At 38.1% G+C, this 23,577-nt stretch overlaps 1 protein-coding gene and 1 non-coding gene across 2 annotated transcripts in view; both read right to left on the reverse strand.

The window, feature by feature from the left end:
* The window catches only part of HMGCLL1 (3-hydroxy-3-methylglutaryl-CoA lyase like 1), a 122,613-nt gene that overhangs the window by 65,957 nt on the left and 33,079 nt on the right, over positions 1-23,577 (reverse strand). Inside the window, exons 4-5 of the mRNA XM_010995385.3 lie at positions 6,604-6,699; positions 4,154-4,302 (exon numbers count right to left, since the gene is read on the reverse strand). Of these exons, the coding sequence (XP_010993687.1) occupies positions 4,154-4,302; positions 6,604-6,699 (245 nt within the window). The remainder of the gene's footprint in view (positions 1-4,153; positions 4,303-6,603; positions 6,700-23,577) is intronic.
* On the reverse strand, positions 5,661-5,733 carry TRNAA-CGC (transfer RNA alanine (anticodon CGC)). The gene has a single exon. It is a non-coding gene; the product is annotated as a tRNA-Ala (tRNA).

Consider the following 23,577-nt stretch of genomic DNA (forward strand, 5'->3'; position numbering starts at 1 on the left):
CCGCGTCATCACCATGGAAACACTGCCTGCTCATCACTGTGTGTTTAAAACACAGGCTTATACACGGAGGCTCACTTTCTCACTCAGTAAGGCTGCTGTGACACGGTCAGGGTCCAAAGTGACATTCTGCACGAGGCAGGGGATGTTCTGGCTAACAAACAAGTAGGTTGCAGGTTCTTGAAGAAATGTGTTGAGAGAGAACCTCTCTCTCAAAGGGAACACTAGTGAAAACTGACCATTTTTAGAAAGACTGTCCTTGCTTCACAGCAGTTAGAAATAATTGCCATTTTAAAGGCTAGAAAACCCATGGAGCTAGGCGACCAGTCAAAAAATCATTACGCACAGGAAGGATTTCCTAACATTGGACGTCCTTCATCTGAAAAACTGGTCACTAACATAAATGATACAATTTTATTCAGTAGCGTTAAAACACCAATTAGGTTTCCATGGGTTCTGAGTAGGAAGAAAGTAGGTGAGGAGGGAAGGAGTAAATGAAGAGATGTATGAAATCCACCCTCTCCATGCATTCTAGCTCCTCGAAAACCTGATTCCTATCTCCCCCGAAACACTGATAAATATTCATCACCTTTTGTAAAGAATTTATGATGAAAGCAAACGTGACTGCATCCTAAAGCTGTCTTTGTTTTTCCACACCTAAAAGTTACCCATGGTCATCTACGTTGGCTTAATTACCGATTCGCCTTTTTTTTCTTGTTCTCATGATTTTGCACCTCTACTTTTTCTGGGAATTTGAGAAGAAATTCAGCAGTTACGGTTTACAGTTAAACATTTTTGCACTTTGTATTTTTTTTTTTTTAAACACTGGATGGCTAGTTTTGTTTGGCTCCTAGGAGAAAATGCTACAAATACACTTCTTTCAACTTTTGATAGGCTCAGACTTTCAGAAATTTAAGCAAGGATCAAACCATGCTAGGCTGCTTTAAAGATGAAACCGAAGATGTAAACGTGTAAAAACATTTTGCTTTGATATATACAACTGCTGACCTTGTGAAGTTATAACATACTTATAAGCGTCTTAACAGTGAAATTAATAATAATTAGTAATAATCAATAATATCACCTTATTGATAGTTTCCTTTTTAAATTCATATTTTTGCAAAAAGAGAGAGCATGTGATTCTTGTGACTTCAGTAAAGAGAAGCTGATAGCCACTTCAAACAGAAAAGGAATAAAACCTAAATATCTTACATGATATATTACAGCCCTACTTCACCTCTGAGGCATTTCAATTTCAAAAGGATCTTGACAAACCAGGAAATACTTCTTTCAATAAATACCATTGATTAAAAAAGAGAGAAAACGATTCCCTGTATAACAGGATTTTATTTGCCTTTTTCATGTTTTAAAAATTTAGGCGGATAAGGGAAAAATAACCTAGAGTTTTTAAACATGTGTTCTGTGAGTTACACATTAAAGAATGAAGTCCGAACTGTAGACGTTTCATTGCTCACTCACACTGTGCAGGTCTGTGCAGCTGACTCTGCATTTTTATGTCCACGACCTGGCCTGGCGTCTCTCCCCAATGTGTCCCAGATGTTATGCAAAGTTCCATACACGTATGAAAAATGTGCACATACACATGTGCACATGTGTGTTCGGGAGAGGAGAGGAAAGAACAAAAGCTTTCGTAACTTTCATAAAGGCTGCTATTTAGACCATATGAAAGTTTACTATTTTTACAAAAGCTTAAATGGCTTTAGTGAGCATTTATAAAATGCATCCTGGTGTATGGCCTTCAGATCTGACAGCTGGCGACCTACCTTTTCTGAACAATGATCCCTGTCGATGCAGCTGTTGCCATGATAAGACAAGCTGGAGCATCGACTTCGGTCTTGGTCGGCTGAGAATGGTTCTTAAACAAGTACTAATGACCTGTGATTTTTTTTTTTAATGGAGGTACTGGGGATCGAACCCAACACCTCATGCATGCTGAGCATGTGCTCTACCCCTGAGCTAGCCTCTCCCCACCTCTATTTTTTTTTTTTTTTCCGTATGGCTTTTAATCATGAGTGCCTACAACCTAGATTGCCAGTAAAAATAAAATCTAATTTAAACTCTGTAAAAGTTTGGGGGAGAAGAAGATAATTTTCAACTGCACAAATAGTGAACTTATATACATCCAAAGGCGTATTTCTAAAATTGACTAGTCTTTCAGAAAATCGAGGATTCATGCTCCAAAGGAAGGGAAATCTGCATTGGAAAACACACATTTGTCTACAGGATAACTCTATGGTAAGTCTCCACTCTACTCTGCTGATTTCATTTGACTCTGGGTCACTTCTTGTCCATCTTGTAACTCTTACCAAAGCCTGGAAAACTCTTAAGTTGTACCCTGGTTAGAAGTTTCTTTATTGACAGGACAATAGTAAATGGTCAGTGATCAGAATTTAGGAGTCAGGGTTTCTACTAGCCTTGTTACTTTACCTGTTCTATTTTATAAAAATGAAAATGATAAAACCTGATATTATACAATTTGTGCACATCCATCTTTCAACATTAAAAAAAAAAATTCCTATTTGAATGTCCCAGCTGCACCTTGCACCTGATTTCTTATAGTTTTGTATTCTTTCAAGTTTCCAATGAGAATTACTTAACTCTAAAAACCTACATTCCATATTTAAATAGAATAAATAATAGAAATAGAATAACAGTATTTTCATTTTTCCTTTTCTTTTAAAGGGAAGGGAGACAAAACCACTGCTGGATGTTTGAATTTAGGAATTTGTAGTATATCTCTCCTTTTTGACAGTGGTCATGTGCCTTTTGCCTTAAGAACTGACATCCCTTATTTTCTGTCTACAGAAATACACTATCTCGGTTTTTAGATTTTCTTGTATGTGCTCTGCATGTTATGTATGTATGTTAGTTACAAAAAATAATTTTGTGTCTTTAAAAACGCACATTGGAAACTTACTAAGGAGAGAAGAAAATGAAGTTAAAAAAAAGTAAGCAAACCGACAAGATGGTTATTAACTAAGGTGTAATCTAACTCTGCTCGCACTCCAGATGACCTTGGTTGAATGCCAGCCCTCTGCCAGTGCCGTCACTCCAAACTGGATCCGCCTGTCCTTCTCATTAACGACTGGATCTTTCTCACCGCTGTGAACGCTGCTCACCTCAACCAAAGGAAGCACCATTTCATCTAAATCCCGTTACAGCACTCAGCCTTCTCTTACACGTGCTCTGTGTTTTAATTTATGAAGAGGATATAGTGTGTTTATCATATCTCCATAATTTAAAAAAATAGAAAATTAGCTAATGCCATAGAAACAACTTCTTTCTTAAGTGACAATGAATTTATTACACATTTCCAAGACGTGGGTGTGGAGCCTGTCTGCACGGGATGCTCACCTGCCAGCCTGGCAGCATCAGGTTTCTCCTTGTCTCCTTCCCCACCTACCTTTGCTTTGGGGCCACACAGAGAGAGCGCGAAGTTGGCTGTCAAGGGGGAAGGGTGAATGGGCAGAGTGATGGTCCCAACGCCCCAGTGCAGCTCATTTTACGTTTGACGTACTCTGTTGAATTTCTACACAAAAAATATTCTTTGAAGAAAATCATGGTTCTTAAATTTTTTTTTTTTCTTTGGAAACCACATTAGATGATTCCTTTCTAAACGCTAGTATGAGTTTATGCCAATCTATCAATTTATACTAGGCTGAGATTCAAAAATGGCTGCATTTGGATAATTCAGTATTAATAAAATGAGTAATGTCAGTCGTGCTAGTCCTTCTGATCTCAAATGCATCTTACCCCCCAGGCTAGACACACCATCATGATGATCAACTGATATTAATGAAATGGCTACAGTCATGCAAATAATGATGGCCCTGATCACATAAAGTTTGAATAAGATATCCTATGTATATTATTATAAGTGGTAAAGCAGTGTCTACGTAATCCATAAAGAGCTCTAACAATAGATGTTAAAAAAACAAATGAACTTATTTACAAAACAGAAACAGACTCACAGACATAGAAAACAAATATGGTTACCCGCAGGGGAAGGAGGTGGGAAAGGATAAATTGGGCGTTTGAGATTTGCAGATACTAATATATATAAAATAGGTAAGCAACAAGTTTAAAAAAATAGGTGTTAATTAACTAAATGGAATCTGTGGGATTTCATAGGTACCCTCGTGCTGGAATATTCATGTGCCTTGCAGACTTCACGACCTCCTCAAACCTCTCCATGCTTTCTTCAATTGAACAGTTGATATTCTTCTTGCTGAAGGATTCAGACGCAGCACCAAAAACTGATATCTCAGTGGCTCCAGCAGCAACCTGAAAAATATAATTAAGGCAAAAGCTAATAATTTCAAGCACATAAATGGAGCAGCAGGAGAAATATTAACTACTCTATAACAGGATACTTGTATTCTTGAACATTTCCCTTAGAATTGAGAATTAGATTTCTCTCAACTTGCCACATACACTCTCACCACTTCTATTCAGTATAGTCTTGGAAGTCCTAGCCATAGCAATCAGGCAAGAAAAAGAAACAGAAGGGATCCAAATGGGAAGAGAAGAGGTAAAACCATCATGAACACTCTCGAAATGTAAAAATATTTTCTAGTAACAGAGTAATTCCACAAACTACTACATTCATAAATCTATGAGGCACAAAAACACAATGATGATGCTCCAGTTTAATTTTGCCTTTCCTCAGAGTTATCCTCGGAAATACTTTAACCTTAATTATAGAAAATACTAACACCCCAATAAAACCACTTAATATCTAAGGAAAACATTATTTTTATACCAATTATTAAAATAAAAGGTAGTAAACACTTTCTGTTTTTCTCTTCTTCTTACAATCCAACAGAGAAATGTTTTTCCAAATCATCATTTAGATTGTTCCCCGAATTTTATACCTCTCTCTTAACCCAACTTCCATTGTTTCATACCTTGACCGCTACAACCAAACTCCTGTGTGTCTAATCCTCTCGCCCGTCTTGAAATCCAAAATGTTGACTTAATCAATTCTCTCTCTGCCTCTTTCGCCCTCTTCCCTCCTCCCCCTAGGCTTCCCCAGTGACTTGTTTTCAAAGGACAAGCCTCCCAGTTTTCCAGCTGGATTTTTAAAACTTTCTATTACTGTATCTCTAGCACAGTGTCTGGATTCCCCTTTCTCTCTGATACCCTATTCATACATTAAGAAAAAAAAAATCTGTTATTGTTCCTCCAACGTTTAAAAAACAATTAGCTTCCACTCCTCCATCCAAAATAAATTTTTAGCCTCTCAAATTAAAATCCTATTTATTGAGCACCTACGAAGGGCCAGTGCTGTTGCCAGGGCTTCTCATGCCCTATTTCTAATCCATAAACAATCTTGTAAGCTAAGTATTATTATGCTGATATTCAGATGAGAAAACTGTGACCCAAAGAGGCTAAGCTGCTAGCAGGAGGTCCCAAAGCGAGGAGAAGTTCTGGAGCTGCGTTTCGGACACAGGCTTGCCTGCCGGGCACCCAAGCCAAGATTTGTTTCATTACTTCCTACGATATCCTTAGGATGTCCTCTCATATCTTTCATTTCCTACTGTGTTAGGAGCAGGTGATAGCAGTATTTACAATTTTTTAAAACTTTTTTTTGTTTTTTTTTTAATTGGGGTAATTAGGTTCCCCAATTATATATATATTAATGGAGGTACTGGGGATTGAACGCAGGACCTCGTGCACGCGAAGCACGTGCTCTACCACTGAGCTATACCCTCCTCCTAGCATTTACAATTTCTTAAAAGACCTCTTTTTTTTTCTTTATAGTGCAGTAAAAATGCATCAACTCAAACAACAGAAAAGTGATTTAATAAGATTCATCAATGAGCAGCCCCAACCCCAACTTCATGGAACACAGTCCCAAATACAAACGTGAAAAACATCCATTAACACCAGAAATTGCTGCTGTCAAACTTTTACAATGAAGTCATGTAAGCATAACACCTCAAGCCTTTACTTAAAACTGCGTTGTTTCTTCTAGCATGCGTAAGTATTAAAGCTCTTTGGCTTCTAAATTCCTAAGTCACATAAAGATTGGGAGAAACAAGGCAGAAGACAAACAAGGAGAGTTGTTAGAGGCAGTTCCAGTGACAGTGATTAGCTTCACGGAGATGGCGGGGACGACACCAGTGGGAAGCTGACCCCAAAAAGGAGACAAAAATAACTACCTGCTACTTTATAATATTAATGATCATAATACCTATTGAGAAATGTGTGTTATCTTTTGTATTTCTTTTTTAAGAGGGAAGAACAAAATACACTTGCAAAAGCACTTTATCAATATGGATAATTAATTGAAGTATAGTCAGTTTACAATGTATATATATATATACATTTTAAAAAATGGTTAATTGTATTCCTGTATTTTGATTGTTGAATGGTTAGGCTGGAAGAGCCACGTGTGTGGAGCATTTTAGTCCCCAGCAATGCCATGAGGTCAGCCAACTCCACGAACCCATGTGAGTATACTAGTGGTAGCATTCACACAAGATAACAAGGGAGTCACGTATAACACCGTTTTCACTTTGTAAAGGTCTTTACAACACTAAGAAGCATATCAATGTTAGAAAAATTTCATAGCATACTTACAGCACGGTGGAAACCCTGAAGATTAGGAGTCAGGACAGGGTACCGGATTCCTGGATATTGACGAATGCCTTTCATCACTTCTGTGTGATCAGCCATCTTAAATACACCATAGTTACAGAAAGAAATGTTACCTTAAGCATTCTGTCAAGCGTGTCTTTAGCTTTCCAGGAAGGTTATAATTATGCATGCAACTATATTCTATAAATTAATGTTTGAAATAACAAAACCGTGCCAATGTAGTTAGAGCTAAGGAGTTCTCAATGTCATAAACACGTAATAACTCAATCTGGGTTTAACGTATTCACAGAACAGCATCTGGTTAAGTGCAGGATTACAGATAGTCAGGAATTCTGAACTCTGGTGTTTTCCCTTAATTGACCTCTCTTCGCCTCCTTTCATTTCACAGCCAAGCCTGCAACACCCCTGAGAGAGGGGGGAGTTTGGAAGGCAACAGGCTATGCCTTTTCCTTCCACGTGAAAATTTTATGTCCAAATAATTTTCAACCTATGAAATTTTACAATGTTTAGTAAAATGTAAATTACACATATCCATTAGAATAATTGAACAAGTCTGAGATCCTATGACATTATTGGTTTTAGTTAGTAATAGTCATAACACTTTATGTGGTTCTTTTATCGAATTACTCTTTGTTCTCATAACGTGAACAAATAAATACAACAGAGCACACTACAGGAAAAATTTAACTCATCCTGCCAAGACTTCTTTTTTCTATATTTTCTATGAATTTAATTTAAAAAACCCACTTTGGATTAAAATATCAAATTCACCAGTTTGCCACAAAGTCTATAATTTAGCCTCCTGGAGCAGTAACTGACGATCAAACCCCATAATCATCACACTGAGAGATTACCATTGACATAACCATGAGCTTTGCATATCGAAGAATAATAAATTATGCCATGAACAATAAATATAAGGAATAATATATAAGCAATGAAAAGCACATAAAATGGACATGGAGAAAGCTGTAAAAACAGGTACCGAACCAACATTTGTATCTTTGTACAGGAGTGGTTGAGGAAAGACTTTTTTTTTCTCTATACACCTTGGCTTGTTAAACTAAGCACAGTGTTTTTAGTTTAAGGTGAAATAAAAGTAAATTAAAGTATAAATGCTTTTCTTAATCCATTACACATTTTTTAAAATATGAAATGAAATGTTGCAGCATGTATGTACTCTTATCGGTCCATTGGTCTTCATGACTCTCGGTTAGATGCCAGTAGAATTCAACTTAATAGTTTCAGTGAATATCATTTCAATGAATTCAATAAATTTTTAATACATTTTAAGTTTAAAATTAAATATTTAAGATGCAAAAAAAGTACCTGCCATCATGCCTCGCTGACATTTAAGTTTCTGTGTTTCATTCGGCCCAGACACATTTAATTCTGTCTAAAACGTGATTCTCACTCACTTATTTCTTAGGGATTATAGCCACCATCCTCCATCCCAAAGCCACATCCTTTACAAAGATTATCCACCACAGTCATCTAAGCTGCAAGAAAGCCAAGCCTCCTTTTAGTCTAAGTGTATGTGACTTTAATCCAGAGGTTTATTGACCATCTTCTATGTCTAACACCCTATGCTAAGCCCTGGGGGAAATAAAAATGCAGGAAAAATAAAGTCCTTACACTGAATGATTTGCAGTACAGTTGCATTTGAAAAGTTCACAACTCAATGAAACAGACTGAGAGGACAGCTTAAAGGGGTTCAGCGGGGGAAAGGTAGGCAGTGTACTGAAGTATAACTATAACAGTCCAGGGAAGTGGAAATGACTATATGGGATACAAATTACCGTCCCTGAAATGGCACATTAAAATTTTACGAAATGGCCACAACAGTACTTCCAATCCCACATGCACTTTGAGAACCTCCATCCAGAAATGGACTGTCTTTTCCTTCCACTTGCCCCTGGGCAGGCTTGTGGGTGCTCTGACCAACAGAGCACACAGAAATAATACCCCGTGACTTCCAGCGACTAGCTTAGGAAGAAAGGTACAGCAGCCTCTATATGGCTTCCTTCTTGGGGGAAGCCACCGTTGGAAAGTCAGCTGATCTGCTGTGAGAAGAACTGGCTTCAGCAGAGACGCCACAGAAAGAGGCACACGTGGAGAGACTCACGTGGAAGGGAAGTGAGACCCCCAGCCAACAGCCAACAGCACCCCGTAAACTTGTGATTGAAGGAGCTTCAGATGACGTCAGCCTGCGGTCCCAGATATCGTGGACTAGGAAAGCCTGGCCTGGACCCTGTCCAAATCCCAACCCTAAGACTTTGTGAACGTGGCAAATGTTTATGTACACCACTACATCCTCAAGAGATTCATCACAAAGCCACAAAGGCTGACACACTGGGAAGTCAACAGGGTTGGAAAAGAGGAAGCGGTGGGTGCAGCCATAGGAAAGATTATTGGTAAATAATCTGGGAAGAGATTATAGATTAAGACAGGGCCACGCACTGTGATGTGTCTTTGAGTTAGGAACTCAGGATTTATTGTGAAGATCTTAGAGAGCCATGAAGAGTTGAGTGTTGAATTAGCAGAAGACTGGGACGGCTGCAGTAGTTCAGAAAGTTAACCTAGGAGAGGTGCCGAGGGCAGTCTAGAGAGAAGAGACGCAATTCTCAGGCCATGCTGACAATCCAGACTGCGACAAGTTCCACTGGAGAGAAACAAATCTGGGAGAAGAGCTCCCAGAGAAAAACCAATAGGGCACTGTGGCTGGTATAAGGGAGAGGACTCCACTCAATGTGTAATCTTCACTAATTTATAGCTTCTTTTAAGACAGTTGCCATTTGTGCGTATTTCAACACAGGTTTGATTATGAATCTATGAATTTAGCCTTTGTGCCTGAGGGTAGAGTGTGAGCTCTGTCTCTGTCTCTCTCTCCTCCTCACACATACACATGGATACACAAATACGCACTCACAAATCACCATAAACAGTTTGGAGCACTGACTCCTAACTGCAGTCAGAAAGAAAAGCCAAGCTACTACCAGTTTTAGGACACCGTAATGACACCTCAAACAACACTCTCTTACTAGAGAATAACACTCACTGATACAACTAATACTTACATCTAAATAAATATAATATGTTTAAATATTTATGAGACACATTTACAGGAATAGGATAGCAGAAATCAGGGAGGACTGCTTCTCTAACCAACATACAGATGTGGATAAGCTCTGAAAGCATTATCCCAGCATGAAGGGGACAAGGCATATTTTAATCTTCAAGAAATATAGGCCATACTAACACGGAAGTGATGATTTCATGCTATGTGTCATTTGACAAAAATTCTGAAACATTATGTAGAAATTTATGTAATGAAACAGTGACTTCATGGATGCTTCAATCAGTAGAAATATAGAAGAAGAAGAAATGGTAGGAACCAAATTCCCAGGTCATGAAAGCTAAACTTTGATAATCATTGAAGATATCTTAATAAAATGATGATAAATACATTCATTAGAATCCAACCAATCAGTACTTCCTTCTTTTAAAAAAAAAATAGCCACAGTATAATGAGGTAATTTAAGAAATAACAGTATTCTGTTTAAATTTGATCAATAAAGACACAATTATGTAAAGAGCTTTAGGAAATCATGATAGGATATAATTTTGTTACAATGAATAAAATAAAAATAGAGCAGGTTTCAATTAAAGGTACAAAATCTCTGCTGTTTTCTAACTCTTAGGGAGTTTATGTTATACTTCCATCTTGGTATTATTTTAATGTCTAAAGTTTAACTATTATTCAAACAATAACAGGACTATCCCTTTACAGTTTCATTTTGACATTTTAAGAAAACCTTTCTACATCTGGTTTGAATTAACATATATTTAAGATTCTGCTGTGACTTTTCATTTAAGATCATAAAAATCCCCATTATTTGGTTGGTAACACGATTTGCCATCATCTGGCCATGATATGGGAACAGAAACACTTAGCTAACCAAACAGACTGTACGTACCCTAGGTGAATCAATTTCGCAGGTATCCGAACACTGATATAGATTCAAATAATCACAATTTTAGTGCACAATCTGGAAGCATCTCAAAGATATGCAAAGGGTCACAAAATTTAGAATGTAAAAGGCATATACTTAGAGGTTTTATTTCACTTGCTACTAACTCCATCATGGGGTGATTATATATGGACACTCCACATTATACGTATTTAGACATCTTACTAATGCTCTGTCATTATCTGAATAGTATACTATTATGCTTCTAGAGAGCAAAGGCATTAACTGAGTGAAAAGGCAGCCCACAGACTGGGAGAAAAAACTTGCAAGCCATATAACTGATAAACGGTTAATATTCAAAATGTATAAGGAATACCCTCAACTCAACAGCAAAAAAAAAAAAAAAAAATGATGATGATAATAACCCAGCCAAAAAATGGGGAAAGGACTTGACTTGTCTCCAAAGACAACACACAAATGGCTGAAAGATACACAAAAAAATGTTCAGCATCACTAATCATCAGGGAAATGCAATTCAAAAATCACATTGTGATTGAAACATCGTCAATATTTTATAGTAATTATAAATGGAACACAACCTTTAAAAACTGTGATTCACTATGTTGTACAGCTGAAACTTACATAATATTATACATCAACTATATCTCAAAAAAAAAAAACCCACAATGTAACATTATCTCACACCTGTTAGGATGACTAGCATAAAAACACACAGGATAACAAGTGTTGGTAAGGATGTGGAGAAAATGGAACTCCTGTGCGCTGTTTGTGGGAAAGTAAAATGGCACAGCTGCTACAGAAAACAGCATAGGGGCTCCTCCAAAAACTAAAAATAGAAATACCCTGTGTTCCAGCAACCTCACTTCTGGGTATGTATCCAAAAGAACTGAAATAAGAATCTCGAAGAGATATTTGCATTTCCACGTCCATCACAGCATAATTTATTTTCCAATAGGATACAGAAACAGTCTAAATGTCCATGGACAGATGAATGGATACAGAAGACGTGGCGCATGCAGACAACAGAACATCATTCAGCCTTTGATACATGCTGGCGAGGGTGGGGAGAAATGGGGACCCAACTACACTGATGGGGGGAATGCAGTTTGGTGCAGCCATTATGGAAAACAGTATGGAGATTCCTCAAAAGGTTAAAAACAGACTTACCATATGATCCAGTAATCCCACTCCTGGACATAATTAGAGAGAACCCTAATTCAAAAAGATACGTGTACCTCAGTGTTCACAGAAGCACTATATACAAGAGCCAAGACATGGAAACAACCTAAATGTCCATTGACAGGTGACTAGATAAAGAAGTGGTGGTATATTTATACAATGGAATACTACTCAGCCATAAAAAGAGTAAACTTATGCCATTTGCAGCAATATGAATGGAACTAGAGATCATCATTCTAAGTGAAGTCAGCCAGAAAGAGAAAGAAAAATACCGTATGATGATATCACTCATATGTGGAATCTAAAAAAAGGGGGGAAAGGACACTATGAACTCATCTACAAAACAGAAACAGACTCGCAGACACAGTAAACAATCTTACGGCTATGGGGGAAAAGGGGTGGGAAGGGATAAATTTGGGAGTTTGAGATTTATAAATGTTAGCCACTATATATAAAAATAGATTTTTTAAAAGTTTCTGCTGTATAGCACAGGGAACTATGTTCAGTATCTTGTAATAATCTTTAATGAAAAAGAATATGAAAATGAATATATGTATATATATACATGGATGACTGAGACATGATGCTGTACACCAGAAATTGACACATTGTAACTGAAGCTATTTCAATTCAAAAAAAAAAAAAAAAGAATACCATTCAGCCTTAAAAAATGAAGGAAATTCTGCCATAGGCAACAACCTGGATGAACCCTGAGTACGCTATGCTAAGTGAAATAAGCCAGTCACAAAGGACAAAGCCTGAAGGATTCCACTTATGACTTACACAAAATAGTCAAACACGCAGAAGCAGGGAGCAAAAAGGTGGTTGTGAGAGCCTGGGGGTGGAGGGGACAATGGGTACAGTTTCAATAACGCAGGAGGATCAAGTTCTAGATCTGCTGTGTAATATTCTCCCTGTGTCAGCAGTACTGTATACACTTAAAAATCTGTGAAGAGGGCAGACTTCATGTTAAATGTTCTTACCGCAATTAATAAAAAGAGTATTACGAAGTAACCCCAGATACTTAATTGAATGTTTATAGTAATTCTTAATTTTGAGATATCAAAGTTTTATCTACCATCCAATCCAGTGTCTCCCAAACTGGACTTATCATCAAAATTATCTGATGTTCTTTAACATGAATACAGATTTCTTGGACTCCTCCGCACCCATTTGGATTCTGTTCTGCGGAAGGACCCAGGAATCTGTTGTTCCCCAAAGTTCTCGGGAGATGTTAGATATCGAAGTCTGGGAATCAGAGTGGACTCAGTCACAAAGGCTGCCTTTGGACTGGAGGGAGGCCAGATTGATGCATCTGAGCCCTCCACCCATGCTTCAATATGGGAAGCCTCATTTTATTTTTATTCAGAGGTGACCCCAGGGTCTGTGGGTCTGGAATGATTGCAATTTCGGAGGGAGCCTTTTTAAGAAAAATAACTCAAAGGATCTAACTTTTGTAAATGTTACTAAAACACGTGACCAGGTAAGCACATTGCTAGGGCCCCTTCCAGGACCTTGGGAAGAATCTTATACAAATATTTTATGGTCATTTTCCTGCCTGTGTGAAATATCGGGGTTCTAAATAAAGTTTCTTCCGGGGTGAAAAAGTTCAACGGATTAAAAAAAAAAATACAATTTTTGGAAACTACCAGTCTTGATGAAATTTCCTACCTTGCTCTTAGCAGCATCATCAAAGTGGTCAAGGACCTGTCCGAAACAAACATCCATGGTACCTACAGTGTTTCCTTCCTCATCACTCGAGAAATACCCTCAGGAAACAAGGGAGGTCAGTCTGGCGTGTCTTATTCTTGGTATATCCATAATATTTACGGGTATATTTATCTTTACAAAGTCTCCACTTTTTTTGTTGTTGTTGTTTTTTGGGGAGGTAATTCGTTTTACTTATTCATTTGAAAGGAGGTACTGGGGATTGAATCCAGGACCTTGTACATGCTAAGCATGCCCTCCACCACTGAGCTATACCATCCCCCCACTCAAAGTCTCTTCTTAATAAACCACTTAAAATTTTGCCAGGAAATAAATTTCCACTCATGGACCTATAACCCTGATTCTCCTCTGCTCACTAATACACTCTGCTGAATAACTTTTTAAAAATATTTTTGAAGGACGGGGAGGGTATAGCTCAGTGGTAGAGTGCGTGCTTAGCATGCACAAGGTCCTGGGTTCAATCCCCAGTACTTCCTTTAAAAGTAAATAAAGAAATAAACCTAGTTACCTCCCTCCCCCACCTCAAAAAAATAAAATAAATAAATTTAAAAATACATTTTTGAAGGATTTTTTTTTTAACCCCACCATCACCCGGGACAATATTCAGCAGAATATTGTCACCTTCAGAACAACATCGGGAGTTTGTCTACTCTCGCCACTGGCCAGATGAGACATCACCTATGGTTAAATTTTCTTTATGCAGAAGTACAGCGGAAGGGTGGACCCAGGACGGGCAATTTCTTCAACACATGCCCCAGATCACAATAAAAATGTACATAATGTAGTTTCAGACTCTATAACCCAAAACTCAATTTGAGCAGTAACTCCTCTTAAAGGTAAAACATTCAGTAAAAAGAAAAAAAAGTGGGACTCGAGCTCTTCCTGACGACCATGGGTGAAAACGCTCTACCCAGCTACGAACAGCCTTGCAGCCTGGGTACCAGAACCCCGTCTCATTCACAGACTGTCTACACGAACCTCATATATCTTAGCCTCAGTAGCACAGAGGAAATCTTGGTCTGCTTGAAGAAGTAAGACAGTTTTAATAAATCACAGCCTTACAATAATAAACACAGGAAATCTCTGGAAAATTGAACATCTAATTTTTTTGATTTTTTTTTTTCCCTACCCAATACCCTGTCTCGGCTGCCACTGCTTAAGTGATCTGACACCCTATTCACAAAACTTCTTAAGTCCAGAAGCCTTAAAACTAATTTGGGCTGGTGTCTAATTTCCCGTGCTTCCCTATTCAACATCACCATTGTGTTCTAAGGACCTCTGTGCTGCCTTGTATGGGAAGGCATATTCAGGCTTCTCACAAGTGACCAAAGCCAGCAGCATCTGACCCACACTCTTTTACTGCGAATGCCTGAAAGACATTTATCGTCACCTATGCATGTCTACAGATATTCATTTTTAAATTATAAACTAAACCCAATCTACCCGATGGATTTGTGGCTTATAAACTGGGAGACGAACGTTCCAGACAGAGAAACCAAAGCCATCTTATTCGGTAACAATTCCCAGTTTCCTAAGGCAAACACAACAAATATGCGTTAGTTCAGGTCAGTCCCCTTTGTGACCACCCGCCTGGTCTTCCCACGTCAAAACAATCATGTTCCCAACATCACTCCGCAGTCGGGGCAAGAAGTCTCAAAGCTCCCAGTCTAACTTTCTTTCCATTCAGCTGTGTTTCCTCTCATATATCATGCTCCTGTGTTTGATAATAACACTGTCAGCGTCATTATTTCTCATGCATGGAAGCCGAAGTGATTTCTTTTTTTAAATACAGGACCTAATTGTGTTCATTCTAAGTGGCTGTAAATGGAGTTTCCCCTCCATACTAACACTTCCTTCTGGAAGCTCCCCTGCCCACAGTAAAGAGTTGCACTGATGAGGAGGGGAAAGGAAGGGAGACTAGCTCACTGACTATAAGAAAGCGCCACAGAAAAAAGGTTCCTATCACCCTGACAAGCGATGCCATCACTACAACAGCTTAGAAGGTCAAACCGCCATGATTTGGCATCGTATGCATCTGAAGATCTCTGTCTGGTCCAGTACAGAAGACAAAACTCTGAAAGGCTGGGCAGTTAAAACTGTTCAATGTATTCTGATTACTAGCTTCTATTTATATTGATTATATATATATATATATATATATATATATATATATATATATATATATATATATATAATCTCATTTACAGATAATTCACTTGGTTTTAAAACCCCAACATCCGAGTTTGAATTTTTTTTTAGTGATTCCATTCCCATTCCCCATTTTGACTCTACAGTAGGCTTAGTAAATAGATATTGAGTTTATTGCTAAAAACCACACATTACTCAATTTTTGAGTCCAACAGATAGAGTTCAATGTCGTTTTTAATACAGACACAATGAAAGCAGAAAATGGGTGAGTGAATAAATGGAAAGACTCCAAGGCAGAAAGAGATGCAAATACTTTGCCAAATCATATCATAAATAAGAGTCAGGTCTCAGATTTTCTCTTGTTCCATCAGTAAATGTGTAGGCTGCGGGTTTCTGAACATCAGGTACCACGATGTCAGTACAAGCTCAGGAAACTTGCAACGCGGAGGACTTGGGAAGACGTAACTTTCTGGGGATTACTAAGAAATATATATTTTTACTACGCACTATAAGCTGAATTCAATACAAGATGCATCCGTCTTGCTCTAAGAGCAGTTGGTGGGCCCCACATCCCAGCAGTACAAGATCTGGAGTAAACAGTATTCGTGTTCCCAGGTTTTAGCATAAATTTGCTTCAACATGTTGACATGTCAAAGATCACTTAATTAGGGAGTTTACAAAGCAAACATGAATGTCAAACCTAGAACAATTAAAGTGGGTCAACTATAACCTATGAATCTTTGAAGTAACAAGTTTGAAGTTGTCCAAGATGTTTATGAAATGAGCAGCATTCTTCAAAAGAATGTCCCATTTAGTGACAAGAAACAAAGAGCTAAAATTCACAAGTGTTATCCTAAACATGTAACTCCCATCAGCCTTTCATTTGATAAACTGAATATTCAAGATAAATGAATTTGGATAAAAAATTTTAAGTATAAAAAATTACATGCTTTATATTTACTCCAAGTGAAAAATATTAATTTATATTCGTTTTATTTTATCAAATGTGGAAGACAGGAAATGTGAGCATGTATATGTCTCATGAATGTGTCAGTTTGAAATCTAAAACCTACCTACTGTTAATGTGATTTTGGAATGGAATGGTACTTTTAGTATTCAGATTTATCTAATTTCCTATGTTTACTACACATTACTCCTAGAGACCTTTCTAGCAATTTAACCAGGCAGTATTTAGTGTGTGTGTGTATCTAGAAATTAGCAAGAAATATTTTTATTTAAGAAAATTAACTGGAAATCATAATTCTTTACAAACATTAACAAAAATGTCTTTTAAAATCATCGTCTACTTAAAAATCATGAGTATGAAGTTTCATTTTCAGCGTTCAATGTACAAGGATCCTGAATTCTTGAAAACTTGACGTACTTAAAACTAACAATGGAAACAGTCCACATTTAAGATCTTAACACTTTAAACCTGGTTTTCACGAATGGCTGTCTGTGATTCTTCACATGAGCAGGTCCTAACTGTCCCACGTCAGAAGAACTTTGGTTCCTGGGAGTCTAGTCCACAGGACACACTCTGTTTCCCTTAAAGTGAACTGCATGTATGTGGCTTAGTGTGGAGTCGTATCAAGAGAATGGGTTCATACTAAAATAAAACTGACCATGTTTATTAAGAAACTAATCAGAATAACGCAGAAAATACCATTAAAAAGTTAGAATCAAGGCTTTTTGTGCCAGACTGTATCTCTAGCCAGCTTTTATGCATTTATACCATATGCAGACCTTTCAAACTGTTGATGCACACTGATAACTCTACGAGACCACATTTTAAGAGAATTTTAATTGGACACAAAAATGGAATTTTAAGATGATCAAAATGCCTTTGAAAGTTTCTTTCATGAGAAAACTGAGAGAAAATTTGATAAAGTCAAGATAACTGAATTAAAAAGTGAGATAAAGTGTTTCATTTTAACATTTTTGGTACCTTCCATAAATCTAAGAACCAAAAAAATCCAATTTGTTAGTCAAAATGTAACCGATCAAACTGTCATTAGAAAAGCAGTGCATACCAAGTATAATAAACCATTGACTATAATCATGGGTTTTGACCTTATGGGGAAAAACGTCTAATAAATATTGAATTACACCTTCAATGTGCAAAAAAAAAGGAAAATTTAATCAGAATTGCCGACATCATTGCCCTTCATTATAAGCTTTGCATTCCGCTTACAGAATGGGAACTACCTTAGAATAATTTACTGCTGAATGCTAAGTAATGATGTACAAATGTTAGCAACTTGTTGTTTTCTCAATTTTATTGCAAAGCATAACCTTAAACTAAAAGTTCAAAAAGAAAAAGAAAATGTAGTGCCCACAATCTTAATCAAACGAACTATTTTCTATCTTGTAGTAACCTATTATGAAAAAGAAGATGAAAAGGAATCTACGGACCGAAACATGATGCTGTACACCAGAAACTGACACACTGTAAATGTACAACCTCAATTTAAAAAAAAAAAAAAAAGTTCTCATATATCCATGCTCTTTTCTGAGAGAGAGAGAGACAAAGGGATTTTAAAAATGTGTGAAAATGCTTTAGGCAATTTGCCTGTCCTCTGTGATTACAGTAGCAATGATGTGACTGTAGGACGGAACAACTTTAAAATATTGCATTTTAGGTTGATCACTCAAATACCAGCCTGAATTCCGTGTGGGTCAACACAATTTTATGCAGGGGGTGGGTAGGAGCAAGGTAAATATCAGTAGCCCTGACAGTGCTAAAGCATCTATTTTTTTTTTTTTTTTTGGAATTTGGGGGTTCAGAACACAGAACTTGCTTTTCTATGAACTGTATTTATTCTTCAATTAAAAGCGCATACATAACTAGATGAATTACTAGGTCATCTTTAAAGACATGGGTGTCACTGATTATAAAAACAGCTCCAGTGAGATTCCCCCAGCCGTGTGCCCCTCCCCAGTCAAGAGGGGGCATGCACTCCCTCCCTGTGAAACGGAGTGGCTTTGTAACTACATCAGCTGATACATGATGGAAAAGCGATGCTATAAAATTTATAAGGCTTGGTTATAAAAGGCGGACCATTTTTGCTTTGCCTCGTGGAACCCTCAGCTTTGCAACTCTCAACCACCATGTTCCAAAAGTCAGACTGCAGCGCTATCAGGAAATCCAGACTAACCTATCGGGGAGAGCGGGCTCCTGGAACCCCACAGGATGGGACCTGCGGTCTTGTAAACTTCACCAGCATCCTCCTGGGGCAGGAGGCAGAGGCCAGCTCATCGGGGATGTAGTGGATGAGAGTCTGGAACACTGCCCAGATGATGGAATTACCCTGCCAGGACACTTAAAAGAATTTGGGGGCTCTCTGTGTGCACACACAAGCTCTCCAACTCCCTTTCTCCCTCCCTGGCTCATAGACACACACACACACAATCAACATCTCTGCTAAATTACCCCCTTCTTTGATTCTTCCCCGCACACCCACCCCCCTTCAAAAGAGCAGAGCAAGGAAGAGAAGCCAGGAAGGGACCCAGGGAGCAGAAGCTACAGCCTCCTGCAACTCATCACTATAGAGCTCCGTCTAAACTCCAACCCAGTAAATGTGTTTTCATTACCAATAAAGAATTAATTGCATCACACACTAAAAGGAGGGCAGGGTGAAGTCTGCACATTCCTTCTTGTTTACGCTGCGCTTACGCCGTATTTTTATTAAGTGTGCCACTGATTTGTAAATAATTGTCACCACCTTTATGTATATTTCTATTTATTCTTATAGAGAAAATCTATTTCTGCCCCTTGCTGACTTGCCAAGACTTGGGACCCCACCCATTCCAACAGTTAAAAATTAATTAAAATTAATTTGAGACTTTGCATGGGACAGACATAAACATAGTGTCTTGTACCTTTCATGTATTCTTCTTTTTAAATCAACGACATTCACTTGAATCATGCACATGAATGGACCTGTTTAAAACCAAATGGCTACATTCAAGGTGAATGTGAAACCCCAGTTCACGGTCAGAAATTATTGTTATGTATAACGATCTCAACAGCTTATGACGGGAGAGCCACATTCCAAAGTGGCAGTAAACCTATCAAGTTTTACAAACACCTTTTCTTTCTGCTGTTCCTGGTGTTCACTCCACTGAAGGGAAGGGCTCTCTGGACTCATTTCAAATGTTCTTAGATTATATGTCACTCTAAGGAAATCTTTCTCCAGATAGGCTATAAAGAAGACGTGTTTTTTAACGGCAGGTATTTTATCATCTCTGGCCATTTAGATTATAGGTGCGGGATCCTGTTTTATATGGCACCCTGCTACCACGGAACTTCTCCTTCAGCCGCTTTTGTTAGAAAGCTACTGCCAAACCAAACAGTAGGAGGGAAGCTGTAAAAACGCTTTAAAAAGCTAAGAAAAGAAATAAGCGAGCTAGCAGCCATCTAAACATAAACTGGGGGGCTCTTCCCATGACCCACATTTAAAGGAAAGGAACAGAAGAAGATGCAGAGGGTGAACAGAATCCCAACTGAGAGCCACACGCGCGATGCCTAGAAACAGTAGAAACTACTGTAGACAATCACACGTCAGCTGACGCACTGACGTCATTCTGGCACAAATGTCACATGTTACGTTAGATGAGCCTGGTGTCTGACATTTTGATAACAACGTTTCAAAAGAGAAATTAACATAATGAGTTAGTTCTGCTGATGTAAGGCCTTTTTTTTTAGTATAAAACAATGAAATCAGCAGAGTCACATGATGGAATAACCTCTACTACAACAATAGAAAATGCTCGCTCAGGCAAGCTCAGTGAAATCTAGAATCCAAGCACTGCTACAGAAAATCCATCCGTCAACAGATGACTGGATAAAGAAGCTGTGGTATATTTATACGATGGAATACTACTCAGCCATAAAAAAGAAATAATGCCATTTGTAGCAACATGGATGGACCTACAGATCGTCATTCTAAGTGAAGTAAGTCAGAAAGAGAAAGAAAAATACCATATGATATAACTTATATGTGGAATCTAAAAAAAAAAAGATACAAATGAACTTATATATAAAACAGAAACAGACTCACAGACACAGAAAACAGACTTATGGTTACCAGGGGGGAAAAGGGAATGGGAAGGGATAAATTAGGAGTTTGAGATTTATAGATACTAACCACTACATATAAAATAGATAAACAACAGTTTCTTCTGTATAGCACAGGGAACCATGTTCAATACATATTATTATTTTATTTTTATTAATTTATTATGTTTATTTCATTTTAATGTATTATTATTATTGAATAAGTACATATTCAATAACCTATAATTAAAAACAATGTGAAAATGAATATATGTGTGTATACGTATGACTGAAACATTATGCTATACACCAGAAATTGACACAACATTGTAAACTGACTAGACTACAATAAAAAAAAATTAAAATTACAAAACATTTTAAAAAAAGAAAATCCAGCTGCAGAAATGGGATATTCTCAATATTGCCCTTTGGAAAACCCTTGATGTGTTATGGAGTAGGTGACCAGATAACTTTGGAAGCTGAATCTGACAATATCTCTGGCTTAGGGATTTATTTAAAACACTTTTTTTTTTTTTTTTTTGGTTTGGAATGTATGTAACCAGATTGTAATAGGGAAGAACCAATCTGACTCCATATTAGATCTGTTTCTTCAGCTCTCACCCTGTGCTCTGTTTCCCGGGCTCAGCCATGCTGGTTCTGCACCTTTTGTAAAAGAATGTTGCCTAGAGCCTGAAATAGACAGGACAGCCAATTCTCAAGGCTCTGACCTTTAAGGATATAATACTTTTTATTCACATAGAGATAAAAAGTTGCAGAACAGAAAATAACATTTGTCTTCTTGATGGTTTACAAGGACACCATGACCTGACCTACATGGACACCTACAAGAGCAAAGGATTCCAAAACCAAGAGGTTTGCAACAATCAACCACACCCCCTCCCCTTTTTAGTATAAAAAGGGCCTGAATTCTGACTTGGGGAACATGGTTCTCCAGGACATTAGTCCTCCATCCTCTCGGGCTGCCAGCTTTCCAAAATAAAGTTGTTATTCCTTGCTCCAACACCTCGTCTCCCAATTTATTGGCCTGTCATGAGGCCAGCAGAATATAGCATATTCTTTAGTATTTGAAGAACGAATACCTTTAATTATTCAGATGGGGGCCTGATCCAATATTTAAACTAAACATATACTTTAGTCTTTAAGGAAAAGGGGACTGACTTGCGTGGAGCCCACGATCAGTCAGTCAGTCATCCATCAGCCCAGCATTCACTCAGATAACACTGGTGAGCCTGTCTGGGAGCCTGGGCTCCAGGCGCTCACACACAGGGACCCATTCACAGGCTTTACCGCCCTAAGCCCTCCCATGCTGCAGGCATCACGGCTGGAATTTCCAGGGATCAAAGAGGCGAAGCCACTTACCCTAGCTCCAGGCAGAATATTGACAGGAACATAGCACAAAGGTACTTCTGCCTCAACCACAGCTGTCCTCACGAGCTGAGTGGGGAATTCCATCATGTATTCGATAATACTTTGAGCCTAGGAAGACTTCAGTGCATCTCAGTAGTTAAGTCCTGCATTCACCTCCGGACCAAGCTCCAGAAAGAATCATATTCTTTTATGGTCCCATCACATATTTCTACTTAATGTGAGGCCAGAAGGCATGTTCCTCTTACTGCTCACACAGGGACGGCCCTCCCTCTGTTCTGTCCCTCTTTCTATTAAGTAGCCATGAAAGAAGAGAAGCCCCTCCACAAAGGGTTCCAGCCTCATCCTTTGAAACGGCCCTGGGGGTGTCCTAGATCAGTCTGAAGAATTATCTATCAAATACTTTCTGGTATCGTGGAATAATAGAATGTGACCCTCAGCATCACTGCAGTAAAGAGGCAGATTTTCTAGGCAGCTGTATAAAACCATGGGGAAATAAAAGTATCTTGAAGAGGAAGAGCAAAATGTAAAATCTGAAATATAGCTTTGGTGGGTCACCACTAATATTACCTTGTCCTCTCTCCTAAAGTTATACCAGCTTATCCAGTGTCTCTCTCCAACACTGATCAGATACGTGAAAAGAGCCCTGACAAAATCAAAGACAGAGGCAGTGTCATTAAGATGTAAAGATGTTAAAGGGTCTCACATGACCACGGGCAAAATAATAATAATGTCATTCTACAAAATGACAATGTCAAGGAGACACGTCTAATCTCATCAAGCTACTTGTGTCTTCCTAAGGGAAATATCAGAGGCCTTTATAACACAAGACCAAGTACATGGACAAAAGTAAGACTTACTTGTGTGTGCCAAAGAATTCAGCCATGGGTTATTGCTGTTTCAGGTTGACGGACTCATTATCCATTGCACAATATTTATTGAGCACCTCCTTACTAGGTACCAAAGACTGAGGATACAGTGATGAGCAAGAAAGACAGGGTCACTGCCTCCGTAACTCTTCTAGTCTAGCAAGCAGATAATTGGAACACATCTACCAAAAATAGGTATGATTGTAAACAGTGACAACTGGGATGAAGAGAAGTTAATTTGGAGAGCAGGGAGGGTATACAGAGCTCAGTGATACAGCACGTGCTTAGCATCCACAAAGTCCTGGGTTCAATCCCCAGTACCTCCATTGAATAAATAAATAAACCTAATTACATCTCCCCCTAACAAAAAAAAAAAAAAGAAAGAAAAGAAAAGAAAGAAAAAGAAAAGTTAAATTTGTTGTGAGGATAAGTAAGAGCGACCCTGATGTTTGAATACTGACTCTGAAAAGTGATGTATGATTAGCACCACCAATCCTATTGTGGATTCGGTCGCTTCCCACGCCTTGCAATTAAGAAGGCTTTAGTGTTTGAAGCATTTTTACATCATCCTGTTACAAGTGCAGAGCAGTGCAGA

The sequence above is a fragment of the Camelus dromedarius genome, chromosome 19 (genome assembly GCF_036321535.1).
Source record: "Camelus dromedarius isolate mCamDro1 chromosome 19, mCamDro1.pat, whole genome shotgun sequence".
NCBI lineage: Eukaryota > Metazoa > Chordata > Mammalia > Artiodactyla > Camelidae > Camelus > Camelus dromedarius.